This window comes from Zerene cesonia, chromosome 3 (assembly GCF_012273895.1).
Source record: "Zerene cesonia ecotype Mississippi chromosome 3, Zerene_cesonia_1.1, whole genome shotgun sequence".
In the NCBI taxonomy this organism is placed as follows: Eukaryota; Metazoa; Arthropoda; class Insecta; order Lepidoptera; family Pieridae; genus Zerene; species Zerene cesonia.
In genome coordinates, this window is record NC_052104.1 from 7296703 (window position 1) to 7317302 (window position 20600).

General features: G+C 33.3%; 1 protein-coding gene across 3 annotated transcripts in view; it reads left to right on the top strand.

Moving 5' to 3' along the window:
• The window catches only part of LOC119837622 (protein tramtrack, beta isoform), a 280840-nt gene that overhangs the window by 4444 nt on the left and 255796 nt on the right, over positions 1 to 20600 (top strand). Inside the window, exon 5 of one of the 3 annotated variants that reach the window (XM_038363313.1) lies at positions 11384 to 14394. The exons of the other annotated variants lie outside the window; for them this stretch is intronic. Coding sequence (XP_038219241.1) covers positions 11384 to 11877 — 494 coding nt within the window. The 3' untranslated portion in view covers positions 11878 to 14394. Of the gene's footprint in view, positions 1 to 11383; positions 14395 to 20600 lie in introns of those variants that run through there. 3 annotated transcript variants of the gene reach the window in all.

Consider the following 20600-nt stretch of genomic DNA (forward strand, 5'->3'; position numbering starts at 1 on the left):
TGACAGATTCGAAATTCAAATGTAATATTTTTTTATAATTAAGTGTAACAGTATTTATGGCCAGACTAAGTATTAACGGTTCGATGTGATGAGTTACGATGGGTTCAGTTTTTTTAAAAACAACGGATACCTACAGATTAAATTGAAAAAAAAAAAGAAAAATCGCTTTCTGTTACGCTTTCACGTCTGAACCGATTTTGATGAAATTTGGGATGAAAGAGCTGAACTTGGGAAAGGACATACCACGAGCAAACCTTGCGCCTCTTCAAATGGACTTCAAACTGGAAAGGGTTTAGGAAAAGATTGACGAGAAGGATAAAGGAAAGATAAGGAACTGGGAAGGGTAAGGAAACTTACCCCCTCGCCGAGCGAAACAGCAGTATGCTATTTCACGCCGGTCTTCTGTGGTTCATCCCCGAAAGCTGGTTAGTATTATATAAAATATAGGATAACGACAAGGGCATGCTATATACCTATATTAGAATATGTAGCTTTAGTTTCTAACCAATAATATAAATATTGCATATCAAATAACTTTAATCAAATCATTTCAGTAAAAGTAAGAAATGTCTGATTTATTTATAATACTCGTAGTTTAACCAAATTTAAAATTGGAATGAAGATAGTGGGAATAGATAAAACTTTCTCAATACTATAGATAGTCTTTACCGTGCTGAGCACATCAATATAATATCGAGGTCGTCCCGTAGAGAAACCGAATAAGTACCTATTATAAAAAGGAACATTCCACAGTTAGTTTTATTTTACAAACTTAGTCAACAATTTTCGGGGCGGGCCGCTAGTCTTAATAATATAAGTTCTACTATGTAGTATTTCTCGGAGCTGCATTAATGAAAATTCAAAATAAAACCTCACTTGCTTCACTAGTTCCGCTTGGTTTTACTTAATTTTTCAAAAGTTACGACCGGTTTCGATTTTGGCCACTTCATCGAGTCTTCATCATCAGGCATATATATTTTGCTCAAACGTTCACAGGTAGACAGCAAACTTTTGTCCAGGATTGATAATTATGGAACATTCAAAATTATTGAAATATTTATTTTCATACGTATTACGTAGTTAAGATTCAAATAAAATAAAATTATGCCCAACCATAAATCGAGTATAATATACATTGTTAAATGCACAAATACGAATTATATGGAAAACATTAAATAAGTTACTGATTTTTCATATGGTAAATTATTCTTAGTAGTTTTATATAGTTTGCCTATTCATCACTAGATGGCGTAACGTGCATTAATAATAACATCTACGACTCGACGAACAATCAACGACTATATTATAATATCAAGTCATAGTAAGAAGTAAATAACAGTAGATGGCGCGGCTCATGAATTTCAGCGAAAATTATCAAATTTTTTGCCTTCAATATTTTCTATTTAGAGGATTATGAGTTAAGATATTATGAGTGTATCGTTAATCGTTATATAAAATAAATGTAGTTTTAGCGATTTAAATTAAAAATATGAAATTCGTCGAATTAAAATGCTTTAATATATTAAGAAATTAACAAATTTTGTTTGTTTATTGATTGTCGAAATCTTTATTGTTACAAAGGATGTCATTAATAACCCATATTAATAAAAAAAGCATAAAAAAGCAACGAAGGCGATTTCCACGTTGATTGCACGTGATAGATTTTAATTTTGAAAAATTACGAAATTTAAATGTTTATACAAAGCAAACATCAGTTTATATAAAACTGATACTTCCTTCACCATCTAAATAATTTTAAATTCAAAGAATAATATTAAAATTATTAAATGTGCCATGCGCGTAATGGAACTCAAATCCGTTATTTGTGGTAGTCGCCTAAACGCCGTGAATCTATGGTAGTATTTGTGTCACTTCAGATTGTTTACTATTTTGAGTATTATTTCTATTGTAATTATTTCTATTAAGTGTATCTTCTTCGAATACAAATAGAACATTTAATAAATGAAGCATATTTATAGTTTTTACTGAAAGTCTATTCAATTTTGCATATGAGTGGAATATACGTGTGAACGTGTTTACGTCTCAAAGTTTGGTGTTGTTTTGCTAATAATTAAGGTGTTTATCAGTGAATTAGTGCAATAGTGATTGTGTTTTTATGGATACCCTATGGGTATGTAGAAATTTATTTATTTATAGATCTACGTTTATGGGGAAAGTCGACGGGCAAGTTGACGACATGCAAAGGAATATACATGTTGTCAATCTGAGAATGATTTTCGTTCTTATTTTTATCTAGAAGTTGTTTATGTTTTTCAATAACTTCTTTATCGTTCACCTACGTACTACCTTTGCGATAGCTGCACATATTATATCATATTCTAATATTTTCACTAAATAATTGTCAGCTTGTAAACATAACCTACAAATGACATTATCGTTTGAAATTGAATGAAATCTTCTTTCCTTTATTGCTGCTTTCATGCTTCTAAATTTTAATAAACAACAGAATTTTTGTTGTTATTATAAAATTCGATTAATGTCTAGGTTATATTCAAACAATATTTATGCCTATGACTATGGAGAGAAATGGAAAACTATTGTTTTGTACGATCGTCTGTAAAGTTTTATAGAAATTAAACTAAAGAATAGTATGACGCTATATTTTATTTACATACAAAACACAAATATTTATTATCACCCAAATTTTGCATATTATATATAAGTATGTAAATTCCTAATCTTATTCAAAATTTGTATAAGGAGCGAGAATGTAAGCAGTACTAAATCTATTATGTATATAAAAAATTCAACATTTTTGCGTTCATTAATAATCAATCCTAGAATTATGAAATTTTCTAAACTTAAGTAAGTATTTAATCATAACTTTCTTTTATCATTGTTTCATTAAGTTAATTTAACTCATTAATGAGTTTAGTCGAATTTAGTTTATTAATTATGTAACTAAAATTCTATGAATAAAATAGTTATTAACCTATTCATAATACTTCAAATCTCGGAAGATAAAATTTGTAGAAAGTACTCAGTACTTACTTATGAAACTATCATGTATTGTATTTTAATAATTTCAACATTATTGATATGGCATTTTAAAATCTTACATGAAGTCTATTGTTTCAATGGTATTTCATTTCAATTAATTCTATGCATATCAGATTCTTTTAGGTAAATGTATCAATAGTATAACTTAAAGCTGCTGTCCTTATGTGTTTGTTTACTCAAAATCTACTGAACCAATATAAAAATTCTGAATGACATATTTATGTATGTATTTTATTTTTATCCCTGGTCAACCCAGGGGCAGGGCGACAAGCTAAAATTGTGCTTTAAAATTTAATCTAAACTTTGGAACCATAAAGCTATGGGAAGAAAATGATACTTGTTTAAGTATTTGCTCATTAAATTGTGGTGACTTCATTAAAATGTTATGAAGTTGTATAACAAAGTATGCTTATTTTGATCCATTAGTCCATATTTTTATTACACATTAACATTCAATAACTGTTATCATTAAGAGCAGTTGTATCTGATTGTACAAAAAACAAGCAACTTATTCAAGGTTATGACTGTTAAAATTTAAAGTAACTTCTAAATATATGATACCAGCTGTGGGAATCATGGATGTTGATAGTTTTGTCCCAGAGATAAGAGCATTTTCCGCACTGTATCAATAAATGTTTTGTTCTGAAATATGATGAAATAGATAAATCTTGATGTTCATAACAAAAACTGTTGCTATAGGCAGTATTTTATTTAAGATATAATTTTCTAATGGAACAAAAATGTTGTATGATTTATAATTAAATATCCATCAAGTGATCTTTGAGTTATTGTAACAAACAAACAAATGCTTCATCTTGATAATACTAATAAATGCTGCAACCTGCACCCGCACTTTCAAATGTCCAATAGCTGCTACTTATATGTGAACAAATAATGAGCATCCATTTATCATGTATAGCTTGGTTCACTTTGTTTCACCGATTAACATGTTTACTGTTGGATATAAACCACGTAAATTTCCAAAAGAGACTGATGATTATTATCCTTTGGTTTAAAAACTTATCACAATAATATTAATACAAAGTATAATATAGGAGTAGCACTTGTGTATGATCAAAGAAATAAAGAATATCTCCTGAATAACAATATCTGGTACATTACTGTGCAGTTACCATAAATTTTAGTACATTTAAGATGTGTATTTTGGAAGGGATTATTATTATTGTGTCCCTTCTTTTAACATAGTGAGAATAGTCGGATACTGCTAATACTAACTCTGGTCCTTATTCCAAAATGTTGTCAAGGAATCTATTCCAAATGGCAATGGTCTATTAGCCACTTATACTATAGTTTCTCTGGGTCACTTGAGCCTTTGATAGATTTGAAGAAATTAGAAAGGAGGAAAAACTTTAAAAGAACTGTGACATTGGCAATACACAAACAAAATTTTGTGCCTTATGTTGTTTGTGTGACATAAAAGAATGCATTGGATCTTAAGGGTTTTGCACATTTCTTACAAAAATTTGGTAACATTCCTGGTTTCTAATTCTATTGATAACTCTTTTTTGTTTAAATGTTGTGGTGGAAGCTCCTTCCTTTTTTGTCATTCATAGTGCCCAAACTTGCGGGTGAGATATCTTGATGAGAGTTCAATATATTTATTCTTAAGGACATTTGACACTCAAAGGTTTATTTGACAATTGAAAGTTAGTTTATAATCGTCATAGTTGTCTGCCTTGTCACCTTCTTGATCCTTTGCTTATGTCTAAGTTATTGGTATATATATAAACATCACATCACACATGAATCAGGACAGGTAAATAGTCTATATAGCACTGCTTCATTAATGAGTAGAAATATTGGTGCTGAGATTGATAAGCTATTTTTCTACAAACATCAATAATTGTTAGGGTGCAAAGTGTTCCACTTTTGTAGCCTATTTGAGGTGTAACTAACGAAAATAAAATGTATGTTACTTTATGGAATACTTATACAGTCAGAGTCGGAGAGATAAATAAACAGCGCTCATGAAAAACCTGGAGGTGATTTATATACTTTAAATCTTAATATTTATTACCATAGTGTACACATGTGTAATCCAACTAATAAAGTGGACTAAATATGGAGTTGGTCCAATGTCTTGGAATTAATTTGGTGGCAGAAAAAAATACGATTAATATTTTAAAGACATGCACAGCTTGTGTCTTATCTAAATAAAAATTCAATTATAATTGGTTCAGCTGTTTGGAATGAATTCCATATGAAGAGGTTGATTAAACAGCCACATTTAGTATAGAGCCTAGGCTATAATAGTATTTTTGGATCCACCTGTAGAAGTAGCTTATCATATATTTCTAGAAGTAGTAATAAGGGTATAGTTATTTGTCAAGCCATATATATATTAGGTGACATTCTAAAGAAGTCCTAAGTTATATTCATTTTATAACTGTAATGTTTATATATGTACATTTCTTTCAGTTTCCCTCAGAACTATCTGTTGAAACAAAGGCATTTATTTACAACTGGTTCTAACTAGGGAAAATGTGCTCTAAAGGAAAACGGGTTTAAACAGAAATACATGTTTATTAATACAAGTACTTTATCTACAGTGGCATTTTTTATTACGCATTTATACAATATAACCAAACATAAAACACCACTAGACAATAAATAATAAAAATATGAGCATCTATAGTATCCTTCACAGTATTGCTATAGTAATAGTTACTATAGGATCTGCTGGTTTTTTTACCATCAATTTAAAGTTGATCCTGAACATTTTAAGTTATTTTTCATAAAATGATAATGATAATGCATAAATTGAAGTAATTTTAATTGCCTTATAATAACATATTCATAGCACTCGTAAATACATTGTGTGTATTAAATGAATGTCTCAGGAACAATCATTATTTAAAAGACAAGAAAGAATGAAAGAAAGCTCGATTGAACAAATACTGAATCTTTATTATTTATTACGAATTGTCTTTTGTTTGAATGTGTACCATCTGCATTCTTAGATAAAGCTCTAATAAGTAGCTGATACTGAGGCCCGCAACTTCATATATATGTGAATTTAGCTTTCATAATGATAGAATCGTTTCTGTAGGCTGGCTGGAAACATTTCGGTTTTACGAGGTTGTGATATTCATGTGTGCGGAATATATTTGTTTTTGAATCAATTGATTGCTGCTTTTGTCCCATCCGTAATCACAATCAACGCCTTTGTTTAAGGAAAAGTATGTTTAAGGAAATAAGGAAATAAATAGCAATGCTTAAATAACGACAAGGGCTATCATGTTATAAAGTTTCCAGCGAAAACGTAACGTTTCGATATTGCAAATATTTTCAATATTTTTATTATTTTCCTTTCTTTTGACTCTCGTGTTCTATAGCACTGATTTTTTATTTAAACATAGTGTAAACGTATAGCTGTAATCAATTTAAAGTTGTAGTTGTTAGTAAAATATATGGGACCCTTTTCGTCATCCTCCCTTATTTATACTTTTCAATTGTACAAGTAAAATACTTAATTAGAATAAAAGGTAGTCACAGATTACAGTTATAATTAGGTAACAGCAAAACAGTTAACGCGATCTCTAATACTGAGCTCAGAGTTAGAGAGGACCGGCGAACGCTATAAATTAACCGTTATGTGTTATTATGATTATGTAATTCCTACATTCATAGTAGCCATTGATTGAAAATCTTAAAAATAATAAAATGCTGATTCCTTTAAACATAGTAGTATAGTAGGTATAATCATCATCATTATATTATAGTCTATGCCATTCATATCATTCATGGATTGCTTTGTTGTGTTAGAAGTGCTATATATATATATACACTAGCTGCACCCGGCAAACGCTGTTCTGCTTTACTCTTATCATTTAGGGGTATGAAAAATAGATGTTGACCGATTGTCATAGATACCGGATAAGCACAAAAAATTTCATCAAAATCGGTCAAGCCGTTTCGGAGGAGTATGGCAACGAAAACTGTGACACTAGAATTTTATATATTAGATTATACATTGAACATGAACATTTTCATGGGCGGTGGTGGTTGCTTACCATCAGGCGTACCACAACGTGTATTATATGTAGGTACACAGAGGTTAACGCTTGATAAATTTTGCTAGAGACCCGGGATATGTCATTATATTTGGCTTAATAGGAATAATGAACTGGGTAGGTATAAAAATGCATAGGCATACTTTTTGCCCCAAATATATTATTTTTTTACCGTTCAACTTGCATAATTTTTTGTTGACCGTGGCGCTTTACATATATTTTCGAATCACATAGATAAAGCTGGAAATACGAAAATAATAAATAGTTTATAAGAAAATTTGTAAACAATGTGTAAAAGCTATTCGCAAATCCTTGTTGTGTTAAGGTTATTTCGTATTATAGAATTGTGTTGTGAAATAGGTTCGTAATTTTAGGTTCAAGGTATTTTACTATTTTCTTGCATTGTCTTAGACAGGAATGTAAAAATTCTATGGAATAATATAACCGATGATTCATTATACACCTGGCGTATGATAAATTATGTGAAACCTACACATATAGAGAGAAGATTTTGATATAAGTACTATACGTTAAGTACTACAATATTATCAATAATTTTTAAATAAAATATTACATGATACGTAGAGTTTTATTTAAGGTGCCACATGTCCACTTTAAAACAGTTGGTGTTGGTAAACATTCAGCAATAAACGCTAACGTTCAAATTATTCAGTTTTAGGTACCGTAAATAGCAATAATAAAGGCGATCTACATTTCATTCAAACGAAAAGTGGACACCTACAACTTATCTACGAGCCGTACATTTTTGTGACAGACAGCGTGCGCAGCGGACGGACCTTCTGGAGGTGCATGGAGTACGGGAAGCGATGCCGAGCGAGAATAACCTCTAAAAATAATGTTCTTAAAGTAACAAATCCGGTTCACAATCATTCTGATAATCACATGCGAAAAATTGCGCGAAAATATGATCTCGGTGAAGTTGTCACTTGCCCTTCCGTGTGATAAGTGATGACTCTTATTTTCACAGCAGCATTTCTGTCTTTGTTTATGTATGAATTGTGTGTAATTTTAATTAAGTAAAACGAAATAAGCATGTAAATATTTTGATGCTGTATAAAAATAATGTTTTCTTTGCCTTTTACCCTCTGCCATATTTATTTGAGTTAACACGGAAATTGAATATGGTAATAAAATAGTCAGATCGTAGCTTTAAGCATTTAAATTGAGAACTGTATAATTTTGACGAGTTCACATTAATTAAAGCAATACTGTTATGAACTACCATAAAATTATGAATGTGATCGATTAGCATAATAAACATACTTAGTTTAGGTAATTTTGTTATTTATTTTGATCGAGCGTATTGTTCGCGTGTGTCGCTATGGTAATACGGCAGGGATCGAGGAGGGCGACGTGAGGTATACGGTGACGCAGCGTGGGGCACCCTGCCTCATGATCGACGGCTTCGGCTACGTGGCTCGCAAGCGGCGCGGGCCGCGTGTGTACTGGACGTGCCGGTACCGCCGCCAGTACGGGTGTCCGGCGCGCGCCCTCACCAACGCCGGCCATCTCGCCGGCCGCTACACTCTACACAGCCACCCGCGGCAACCTGTCACCGAAACAACTCGTATCGAAAGCCTCATTGAAATTGTTGCAGTCAACAAGTAACACCTGTTCTCTGCGACCAAAATATTTTAGTCATTAAATAAAGAGCAATCACCTTTTGCAATCAGTTTTTTTTTTTATTATAGAAAATTTCCCCTTTTGAGAAAACTTTAACTTTGCATTCATTTATAATGTTTGAAAGTACGGTAGCTTACTGCATGCTGTGATTAACATATTAATACTCTGCATGGTTATATGGAAAGTGACCGGGTTGTGTTTTACAGTTGAATTCGTCATATCGAATCGCGGGCGGCGGCATATGCGTCTCGGTGGGTTTTCGTTTTACGCGGAGAAAGTTTTTCCGGAGAAGAACAAGGTGCGATGGCGGTGTACGCGGCGGACGTGTCGCGCCTACGCTCACACTTTGCACGATCGCATCTTCGCTCTGAGCAATGTGCATTCTCACGAGCCTCCGGCGGTGCTCCCGCAGACCTTTCACACTAACGCTCACCGCTCTTTTACGCATGCTGCACTCGCCACGCAGGCCAAGGCTATACTCAATGACTAAGACATTCCAATTTCCATGATCACTGTGTGCGTATGTATGTATGTCAGGCGGTGGTGTGTGATGTGTGTTGACTTTGTTGTATATTTAGTGTCGGTAAAAATCTGATGGTCTAGTAGCTTTTAAAGACAGAGACAGAAATCCCTATGTCAATAAGAAAAGATTACCTATGTGTTCAAACGCTATTTGAAGGTCAGTTTTATATCACGTCTGGTGCGTTGTTTTCTTAGGTTTCCTTTTGACGATTTAAATATTTCGTGTTAATTTAATGTTTATATGCAGGAAGAAAAATGCACAAAATGCTCTTTTTGAATACTCTAGTCAAATCTAGTCAAACACGATGTAGTTTAGTGGATATTCAAATTATTTATTGTAATCGACTTATTTCGTACTTAAAAGTATCTAAAAGTAATTTAAGTGATATATATTGTAATAACAGTATGTAAACATTTTGTAGCAATAACAAACGAATTTGATCGAGTTTCTAACGATAATAATATAACAAAATGCATTTGTATTACAATAAAATAATAATCAGTAGATACGTAAATAATGTAAGTAGGATAGAATTAATTTGTAAATATTGAAATAAGATGTAATTAGTTATATCACTACAATATATTATTTGGTGATATTCGCTTACTGGTTGTAGACAGATATACATACCGACAGTTGTAAACTAACATAGTGATAGATAATTGTAGTTCATGCATTCTCAATCAAATAAACAATGTTGCGTTGTTTTATTGGTAAATTTACTTTAATAAATCAATAACAAATCACACAAAAAAATTGTAATGATCAAGTACACATGTTTTGTATATATCTAACATATAATTGTTTTTCAGAGAATTACGTGCGTTTATGCGTGGGGCCGGGCGGGCGACCGCGGTTGTGGGTCAAAGGCAAGAGTTTTTACGCAGCCCATACGATGCGGTCCGGTATCGTCCGCTGGAGGTGTACCATGGGCGGATGCGCATGTAAAGCCTACACACAAAAGGGGAAATTGCATAAACTGGTGGGCGAACATAATCACGCCAACCGATGGAAACGGAGGCCGCCCACAAACAAATCGGCCGCCTCGTACTCCTCCACAGGATACGTGGCCAACTCATATTCACTCCCTCGTGTACCCCAACTCGATTTCGACAACTTCGACCCCAACGCATGGGTGACGCCATACTAGTATTAAATTATATGACCATTTTTGATAAACGTAGATCTCTTCTCGAAATTATTTACGATATTTTTATAGACTAGTCATAGGTTAAGGGAGTTCGTTGTTGAATGGACGTGCAATCTATTTAGAATCTAGACGTTTTCTAAATATTTTTAAATAGATTTTTCAATAGTAAGTACTCTATGAAATACGTGGCAGGAATCGTGTGTTGTATGTATTATATTTGGCTCAAGTATTATTTTAGTCATAGTGGTATATTTCCGAAATGTGATATTGAAGCTCAGTAAAATGATCTCATGTTATTAAACAGATAGCCATAGTGCCAAATATTGAATTTGTTAATTGGTTTGCAGCCATATTTGTGTTGAAATGTGATAATATTTCAAATGAAATACTTTCTAGTTTGAAAACGAAAAAAAAAACATTTGGGTATATCGTTTTAAACTGTTTTTTGCAAGTTCAAAGGATTAGTCGATGTATCCGAAAGTATTGTCGGGCTTCCTTCCCACTTAACTGTTATATTGTTAAAATTATCGAGTATAATTATCGTCTCGTAGGTGTGCCATTTAAATAAAAATAAGGTTTATATATAATGATGATGCCAAATGATTCTTTTCAGAAAATTATGTAGTGCCAAAAGATTTCGATGCCATGAATTAAAATTTAAATAAATTGATTTAAAATTATTGCAAATTGAACAAACTTTTGTCTTGTCTTGTAATTAATAGGCTAGTAGAGCGAATTTCACTGAGTTTTTAAACGCTTAATAAATAAATTGAATTAAAATGTTGTTTTATTGTACACTATAATATAAATATTTGTAAAAAGTTTAAGCGTTTTATTTTAATTTTAAATGTTTAGCCCTTTATTATTATTTATGTGATTATCCAGATTTATGTAGTATTATAGGAAATATTATGAAAATGCCTTTATATATTGGGATAATATTTTAAAAGCATTTTTGTAAGAGCTTTTCAACTTTTTATGGGCACAAATTAAAACGATTACATTTTTCAGCTCGTTTCATACGTGCGGGCAAAGGCAGGCTGCTTCTCCACCGAGGCTATACATTTCGACTGAAAAATAATCTAGCACATGGACGCAAGCAGTGGTATTGCTCGTCGAGGCTCACGTCGCGATGTCTGGCGGACGTCAACACCGAAGGGCCGGAAGGCTTCGAGCGCATAGTGCGTTCCCGTTACTCGCACAACCACGCCCCGCCCAACGTGCGCCGCTTTGCTGACGGCCGCTACGTCGTACGCACTCCCCATCAGAGCGGCCACCGCGCCCCGGCTCCATACGATCCCCATAACCAACTCTTGCAACTGCAGCATGCTTTGGCTTTATACGCCGCTCACGCTACAGCGACGGCCACCGCCACAGCGGCTGTCAACGCAGCGACCGGAGGCAACGGTCAACAGCCGTCACCGAACTCCTTACCGGCGTCCACCCAACACGCGGCGACGGCTAAACCGCTGCTCGTCGATACTCCCATAAAGGAGGAAAATTAATCACCGCGATACGATTGGCGATGACACGTTGATTTTTAGCTCTCTTTGATTGCATCACTATGGCTCTAGATCACAATACATTTTTGCTATTTATCAATTTCGAACAACGGATATTTTAGAAACGGTTTTCAAACGAAATTTAGTGTATAATTAATGATAGAGTAATTTTATTATTTCTTAGGTTATATGGGGATAGGAAGGAGTTAATATAGAAAGATGGCTTCGTTGGATAATTAATAACGGTACGTGACTGTAAGTGGAATCTTTCATGTCGGATTTAGATGTTGTGGTTTTGAATGTTGCGACTTGGTGAACAACTTGTAAGTGGTAAATGTCGTAACGTATTTTAGGTTAGGCGGTCTTTTCGAGGTCTAATGTTATCCGTATAGGTGTGGGTTATTTATGAAATGGATAGGAAATCGAAAGTGTATATTTAAAAATATTTGAATGTGGACATCTAAGAGAATGGAATTGCTGATGGAGTTAATCACTAAAAAATCCTACTTCAAGTTCCATCGTGGGTAAGAGTTGGGTTTGTTTGAATGACGTGGACTTGTGCTGGATTATTAAGGTGATTAACAAAATAGATATGTGCGATTCAAAGAACAATATCCCTGGTGATCACCAATCTGGTGGTGAAATTCGCTTAGGATGTGTCACATTCAAAATGTTCGTATTGGTGTCAAGTTTAGGTAGATGGTTAATATCCGGAAATTGGCTCATTTTAGCGTTTGATTTAGAAATTTGGCTCAATCCACCTGGGCAGCATCATCAGAGATGGCGCATTTGGACGTAGGACGGTAAGGCAAGTTGGACAACGTGAGGTAGGTAGTTTCTCGAGAAGGACCGTAGACAATTTGCGATCGGAACGGGTGCGTAGGTAATGTCTGGCGGCCCCCGAGCCGCCGGAGACGTGAAGGCGACTGATTACGCGAACTCGGTTCGGATTAAAGCGATAAGGATCCCTCGACTGTACTTAGAAATATTTTATTTATTTTGAGAGTTTATAACTTTACATGTTTCAAATATTGCTACTTAGACATTAGACATCCGCCTCTTTATCTATAAGAAAATGCATTAGTTATTGTAAATGTTGAATGTTCCGAACCTACCTTCGAGTGGTAATACTTGCTCGACACTCGCTGAGCGCAGACGTCAACCGATGTTGTACTCCTTAGGATGGATTTAAGTACTTAAGGTCACTCATCTACCTCTTCACTTTTTATACGGGTTTTACAGATTAGTTTAATTATACAATTTTATATACATGAATAAATACTCAGAAGCTTTACTCGAGTAAGGTGTTTAGGTAAGTTAGGTTAGGTTTAGGGTAAAAGGGCGCGTCGGGGCGGTTCGCTGCGCAGGGTCCGGCGCGCTGCTAATTATTATTATTACCTTATATTATTGGAACTCATCTACCTCTTTGAATAGTTTTAACTTGTACTGGAATGTTTGCTGTTGATGTCTTAAATGTGAATAGGCTCTTGAGACTGTTGTCTAATATATTTTATTGATTGTTTTCGAATGATAATTTGTTACTTGTCGAAATAATTTTTCAATAATATAATTGTCATACGTAATCCTAAGACTCTGATTTAAGTACAAATTTTACTATTTTTTTTATTGTTATTTAAATACTTTAGGTTTTACAGGGTCTGTGCCCATTGTGGACGATACAGCCTCCAAATGTTTTATCTAGACTTATGTAGTTGTAGTTCGTGTCAAATGGTGAGAAATGCAATTATTGTATGAGTAGGTATTAGATTTAAATATAGACCTAACAGTAGACTCGTTTCAGTGGCTGGTGTAATAATAATTTGAGACTGAGACCAAAAACATAGAGTTAATTAGAATTAATACTCCTGCACTTCACATAGTATACTGTTAATTAATAATAATAAATAATTAATGACCGTTTGACACGTCCTATCGTACCTGACCTACATATGAATGCCAAACAACGACTCAGGCTGTGGCGGAAGTTATTACGGGTAGCGAAAATTTCTTATTTTGGTTGAAATGCCCTTTTTGTAAATTGTATTGCATTATTTACAGCTTCTTGCATTGATAATTAATAAAATCACAATACTTTTCGTGTCAAATATATCGATGATATCCTGTTTGTGTATTCATTATGGTGGGCGACTTAAAAATACGTTAATTGTCAATTAAAAAGTGCGTGTGACGTGCCGTTTGGTGAAATGTTCATAAATGCTGGACGTAGTTTCTAGTTACGAAATGTTACGACTGGCATACTTTAATTATGTATATCATGTTTAATGTATATAATATTTAGAATCTCATAGAATATACTTATTCACTTTCGCCACAGTCTCCTACTTAGGGCCCAGTTAATGTAATTTATTGCGTCTACTTTATCTACCTCATTTGAATCGTTACTCTTCGTACCTTCGAGTCTTATAGTGTAATTTTTGTATTTACCATTATAATATTAAGATTTTTTGGGTTTATGTATGGGGTATGTTTTGTGAAATATTAAATCGTACTTATAAATAACCGCGACTTTTATTTATATTAAACTATCGAGTGTTTTATTGTTTTCCTCATGGTGGTGGTAACCTAATTCAGACTGTTCGCTGGTTAAATTCTAACAATGTTGTATGTAGCAGGGATTAAATACTTGAAATCGCGGCGAGGCAAGATTATAATGATGGTAAATACGTTTCCGTTCTGCGAGGAGTCGAAACTGCGGGACAAAGTGATATGGAGGTGCACCTCGAAGAAGACCAACTGCAAGGCGCGTATTCACATGCTGGGTGCTAACGTGGTGGCAGTGAAAGGCCTGCACAACCATCCGCCGAGAGCCTCCACATCTTGATAGGTCATTCAAACTGTTTATGAACTGATCATAAGAACTGCTGCTTCAGATTTACAACAACTTTTCTGCAATACATAAACCATATCCACGTGTTAGTTTCTGTGGTCAGATTTGATATTCATGTTGTAATAATTCATTGTAAAAGCAGCAAATTTTATATTTTTGGAAACGTTATTGGTAAAAAAAGATTGTTGCATATCTTATACAAATTGCTCATAAATATTGTAAAAAAAATCCGAGGTTTTTCATCGTCGTATAGACATATATAAGTCGGATATTCATTGTTATTGTTAGTGTTTTATATAAAATTGATAATCATTTTTTATCTATTATATACAATATTATTAATGTTTAAGATAAGACAATAATGAATAAAAATTTTAAGATTGTGATTTAGCTGAAAAGACATCCACCTCTAAATATTTAGTTAATTTTAGGCATTGGATATAGTTTTTCATTCCATTTTGAAGATAATATTCGGGTGCTGGTGATTAAGGGATCAATGGTTTAACGTACTAAGTGCGTGCATCAGATATTTGATGTTCATAGTATTTATTTTTGATAATAAGTAACTAATAATAAATGGCCTAGTTCAATATCGATGGTCTTATGTATGATGTTTAAATTGTTCGATATATTAAATATAAAATTATAAATGGAATATAAGATATTACTTCTAATGTACTTATGATATTAATGTCGATTTAAAAATTATGTTAATCTAGTGTTTACGTAAGTGCCTTATGTGTGAGCATATATCAACACAAATTGGAGTTGTGTTATTCGATACATTCCTTACAAGTTTAACTTCGGCTTTATAATACGCATTATTCTACAATTTAAGTTTCAATATTTTAATATAGAGTAGATTTCGTTGAATTTAATAAGAGTATTACTCAATAAGGATTTAATATTAAATATAATGTTTATACACAGCTGTCTCTTTTATTATTTTGTTGTTTCTATGCAATTTATCAATGCTTTATAAACTACGAAAACAAGAAGATAATTAAATTATATCAGATTTTTGTCATGTATTATAAATTTGTACATTATGTAAAAGAGTGATAATATAAAACGGCTTCTTTCATGTACAGTTACTAATTTTATTTTAATACACAGTTTCTTTTTATTTCGTGAAATGTGAATTTTTTTAGACAATATAACCGCAGCCTATTTTTCATCCGGGAGAGGTGGGAAGATATTAGTCATTCAGGGTTATACGTTCAGCCGGACATCGACCAGGAATAACTGGAGTTGTTCCCAGAGGAGACGCGGCAAATGTCCAGCCACAGCAAAAACTAACGATAAGGGAGAAGTGATCTACTTTAAAAACGCGCACACTCATTCGAAACCGAAGTTCTTCAGGCAAAGTACGGGGGAGCCTATACAGATTTAGATGTAAATGTAATGTATAAGAATTGTGTTATAATGTGAATAACTTGTGCTAGCTAAGCGTCTTTTGTATATTGCATGTAGGTATATTGTGATGCAATAAGACGATGTCGCGATTAACTTCAGATCAATTAAATGAATTACTTATAAATAAAATATGCATACAGATTTGTCTTGTATTTTTATACAGAATTAAGCAATTTCTAGGAATCTCTAGGGATTTTTTAGTCAGCATACCTATGTTTTTATCAAATGTCTTCGTCTAGGTAAAAGTAAAAGTATAATTAGATTATATGTAGTTTTAAGATGCAGGAACAACAACGAAGTAACATCAGTACGACATCAATCACGATACTAGAGAAAACGGACTATAGTCGACAGAAAACAACACGAAGGCTGTAATAATCATACGAAAATAAACAAGATTCTCGATGCTGGATGTTAACTCGCAATAAAAAGTCATTTTATAAAAGTACGAATGTCGAACATCTTATGTAAATCATTGCATAATATATAACGTATGTTATAAAGATAAAGACACATGATCTTTAAAAATTTGTAGCTTTCATCATTTTTGTTGCGAATTCATATGTAAGGATAGATATACTTAATAAGAAATTTTGATTTTATAAATGCGAAAAACAGTTCTACTTATAATGTAAAAAAATATATATTTTGTTATCGTTGTAAGTGAATATTTCCGTGTGACGCATTGGCCACGAGGCGGAGTTGGAGTGGGAACTTTAAGGCTGTAGAGAGAAATTTCGGAGTGTTCAAGAGGTTTTATTAAATTGCTTATGGAGTAACTCACTCGATGGTTGAATTAATTAAAGCAAAATTAGGCCGAAATTCTAGTTTTGACTAACGTCCGACTAGCACTTATGAGGAAAAGGGACATGTTACTTTCCGCAAATAATTGACGTAATTCCTGTATTCCAAAGGCGGAAATTACGTTGAATATTTGTTTGGTCTAAGAATAGAAACACGACATTGATGTTTGCTTACTATTAATTTATAGTAAGTAAAATGTAAAACTATTTATTTACCAAATAATTGATTCTCCAGTAGGTTCATTTTCTTAAACAAGAAATGTAGCAAATACTTTCTTGAAAATAAATTATTACTACTCTCTAGGGATCATACATATTAAAAGGAAGTAGTTATGTCATGAGGCATCTTCAATCTATTAAAATCTAGTAAAGTGGAGTTTTAATGCTAAAGTCTATGGATAAGACTTTAGCATTAATATTTTTGGCCTTATTTGGATGGTTCCTGTGCGTATTTTATTCTGTACCTATTGTGACAATGGTTATTCTGTTTCAGAGGCGTTCTTTTTACCGTCTAGAGCTGGCAAGTCAGTGCTGATTTTTCGCTGTAATAAGTTTTGGGTGAACAACCAGTACCGGGATAAACTGAACTGGGCTTGTCGCGACAAAGACGCCAAAGGGTGTCTCTGCAGGGTCCAAACGACGCTGAACGGGAGATTCATCCGCATCAAAGGTGGACACAACCACGAACCGAACTTCACCCCGCATAACTTCGATGCTCCTTCATCAGCAGATAAATACTTCTCGAGAGTAGAATCCGCATGCATGAAGTACCTCATGCAGCAATAGTTTTTAAGTAATTAACCAAAACTATATGTAAGGTACTGATATAAGATAGAGTTAAAGCGACTCGTGTTAGGAAGAGTTATTTTTTGATACTATTGTGGCTTCGAAGGCTGTGAATTTAACAGATCCATGATCATATTTTCCAAAAATGACGCATTCCTTTATGTAGCTTTAAGATCTTGTGTTTCGTATTAAATTATTTTAAGGAGTGCCGTGTTACTAAATGATCGTTTTCTTGTATTATTTCACTCTTAAGTAAATTTTTGAATGATCCTGGTTCTTGAGGAAATTTTTAAAAATTGCCACTAAAATATAAGATATATGTTGACGTTATATTTGGAGATCAAATGCATATGCGGAATGCATCGTATGTTTAATATACTTAAAAACTCTTAGAAAAATAAATGTAAAATGGTGGATCTAAATATATTGGTTATTGCGCGTTAATTAATGTATACGAGTTCAGCCAATTAAAAGTTTATTACTTATAAACTCGGAATTTGGTGGCGAATCGACAAAAGTGAAAATTTATGTGAAATCTGACAAAATGTGCAAATCATTTTTGAATATAATACCGTATTTTATATATTTTTTCAGACAATTTGTAATTTTTTAAGATAATAATGTTGTAATAGATATTTTATGTAAAAATAAATAAACACAATTTATGATTGTAAAAATAATTAAAACGTCGAAAGCAACCAGGGTCAATTAGTTATATGAATCTCATAGATAAGAAGAATATATTATGAAATATACATTTATGTAGTTGGTTATATAAACAAACATTTTTATCAAAGTCAATTCAGTGTTTCGCTATATTCAAAGGAAATTAAAAATAATATTCTATAACAAACAACGTAGGTTACTGATAATTCAATATTATAATTAATTGTATAACTTCCTCAATAAATACGCGAGTTTACTGACTGGTAGATTTGATTTGATCAACGAAATTTTTATACCAAGTGAATGGATTTATTGTCTAAAAATAAAATATTTAAGTAATAATGTGTTTATTTAGTCTAATATTCTATTCTAATATCCTCAGATTAGATGAGGAAAATTATTTGATATTTAGCTAAAACTAAATTATGATTAAGAACTCAATTATTAGGAGCTTGTTTTTGTTTTTCGCTTGCACGTGAATAGATCAAAAACCATAGTAATTTATTAAAAGGTGTATTAATATACAAAAAATCGAACATGTAATAACAAGAGAGGGTATTCGCTTGGACAGGATGCCGTGGATGATTTTATCCGAGTCCCGACAGCCCGGCGAATAACGCGGTAAGACGAACACAGTGGAGTTAAGTAGGTAGGTCCACCGCCTCTCTAGCCAGTGGGAACTCGCCATAAACATAACCCATGGCGTTTTCCCAGCGTGCCGCGAGGATGCATGAGCATTCTCCACTTAAAAAAGATAACGACGTACAGACGAGACGGGAGCAAAAGATTTTCAAAGGACAAATGTGAAAAGCCGCTTGCGCATGAGTTGAACGTGTAGTTGTGGTTGATTTGCAATTTATGTTCATGGTGCTAAGAAAACTGATAGTATACGCTCATAAAATTATAAGATTTGTGTCAAATTGTGTTCAATTTGTGTCGTTTTTATTTTTATGAATGTGCTAAGATTACGAAGTGTTATACGGAAATTATATTTAACTTCGTTATTTTATCATCATGTGCTCACAAATATTCACAGTGAATATAGTAAAATATTCGTGAGTGCACATCATACCTAGTAAATCTTCCTCGACTGTTAAATCTTATATAAACAGGATTTTTTACAACAGCGTATAATAGATAAAAAGTCGTAGAATGTGATTACAGTGTTCTGGACGACGACAAGGCTCGGAAATCCGTTACTGGTTTTCAATGGAGAAAGGTTTCGACGTCGCGGTCCAATCGTAGATGGAAGAGGCAATTGGTTGTGTATTAAATCTGATAAAGGATGCAAGGCTAATATTACCACATATCTCAATCAGATAATGAGTATACGCCATTCTCACGAGTACCATGACATTGTTGGTTATAGATACAAAAAGAAACCTTGTAAAAGAAGAACCAAGAAATTGGGTAAAAGGAATTTGAAGCGAAAACAACGTTTCGCATTTGATGTTTCTGATATTATTGGTCTGTGATTTTTATTGTGTTAAATTAAGTTTTATTTGTGTTTAAGACACTAAGTATTGTATTTTTTTTAACTGAGTTGTATAACAATTCGCTTTTAAATACCAAATTAATATAAAATATAATTATTTTTTATGAAAATAATTGCATCTCAAAGCAACACAAGCCAATTATGATTGTATATTTATCGGTTAATTCCCGTGCTTACCAGAGAGGTTCCGATACTGTCGCACGAGAAAGGGGAAGCAAGGAATCGAAGTGGGCCTTCACCGCTTTAGTTTCAACGGTCGATCTGTGAACGGTAAAGTGCGGTGGAGGTGTTCAAGAAACCCTCGATGTCGTGCAACCGTTCACACGCTCGGCTCGGAAGTAGTGCAAGTTAAGAGCGATCATACATGCGGAGCTGCGTTTCTACGTTGACACATTATTCTTGTATAAATCCGTATAAGTGCTTTTTTTAATTCTATGTGTAGGATATTGGAGGGCAAAAAAGCCTAACTACGTGTTTTATCAAGACAATTTGTATAAAAAACTGCAGTTTTAATTCAACCATAGCATAGTTGTCCCATTAATTATGTAGATAATAATTTTCATGATGCTTTACCCATATGGCTATTATATGTGGATTCTTAGTTGCAGGTACTGCAACGCCGGCAGAGACAACTCCAACTCTGGGACTGCCGTTTCCATTCCCATGCTTCCCAGGGCAGTTTCGCTACTGTCTCAGCAAACGAGGGAAGCCC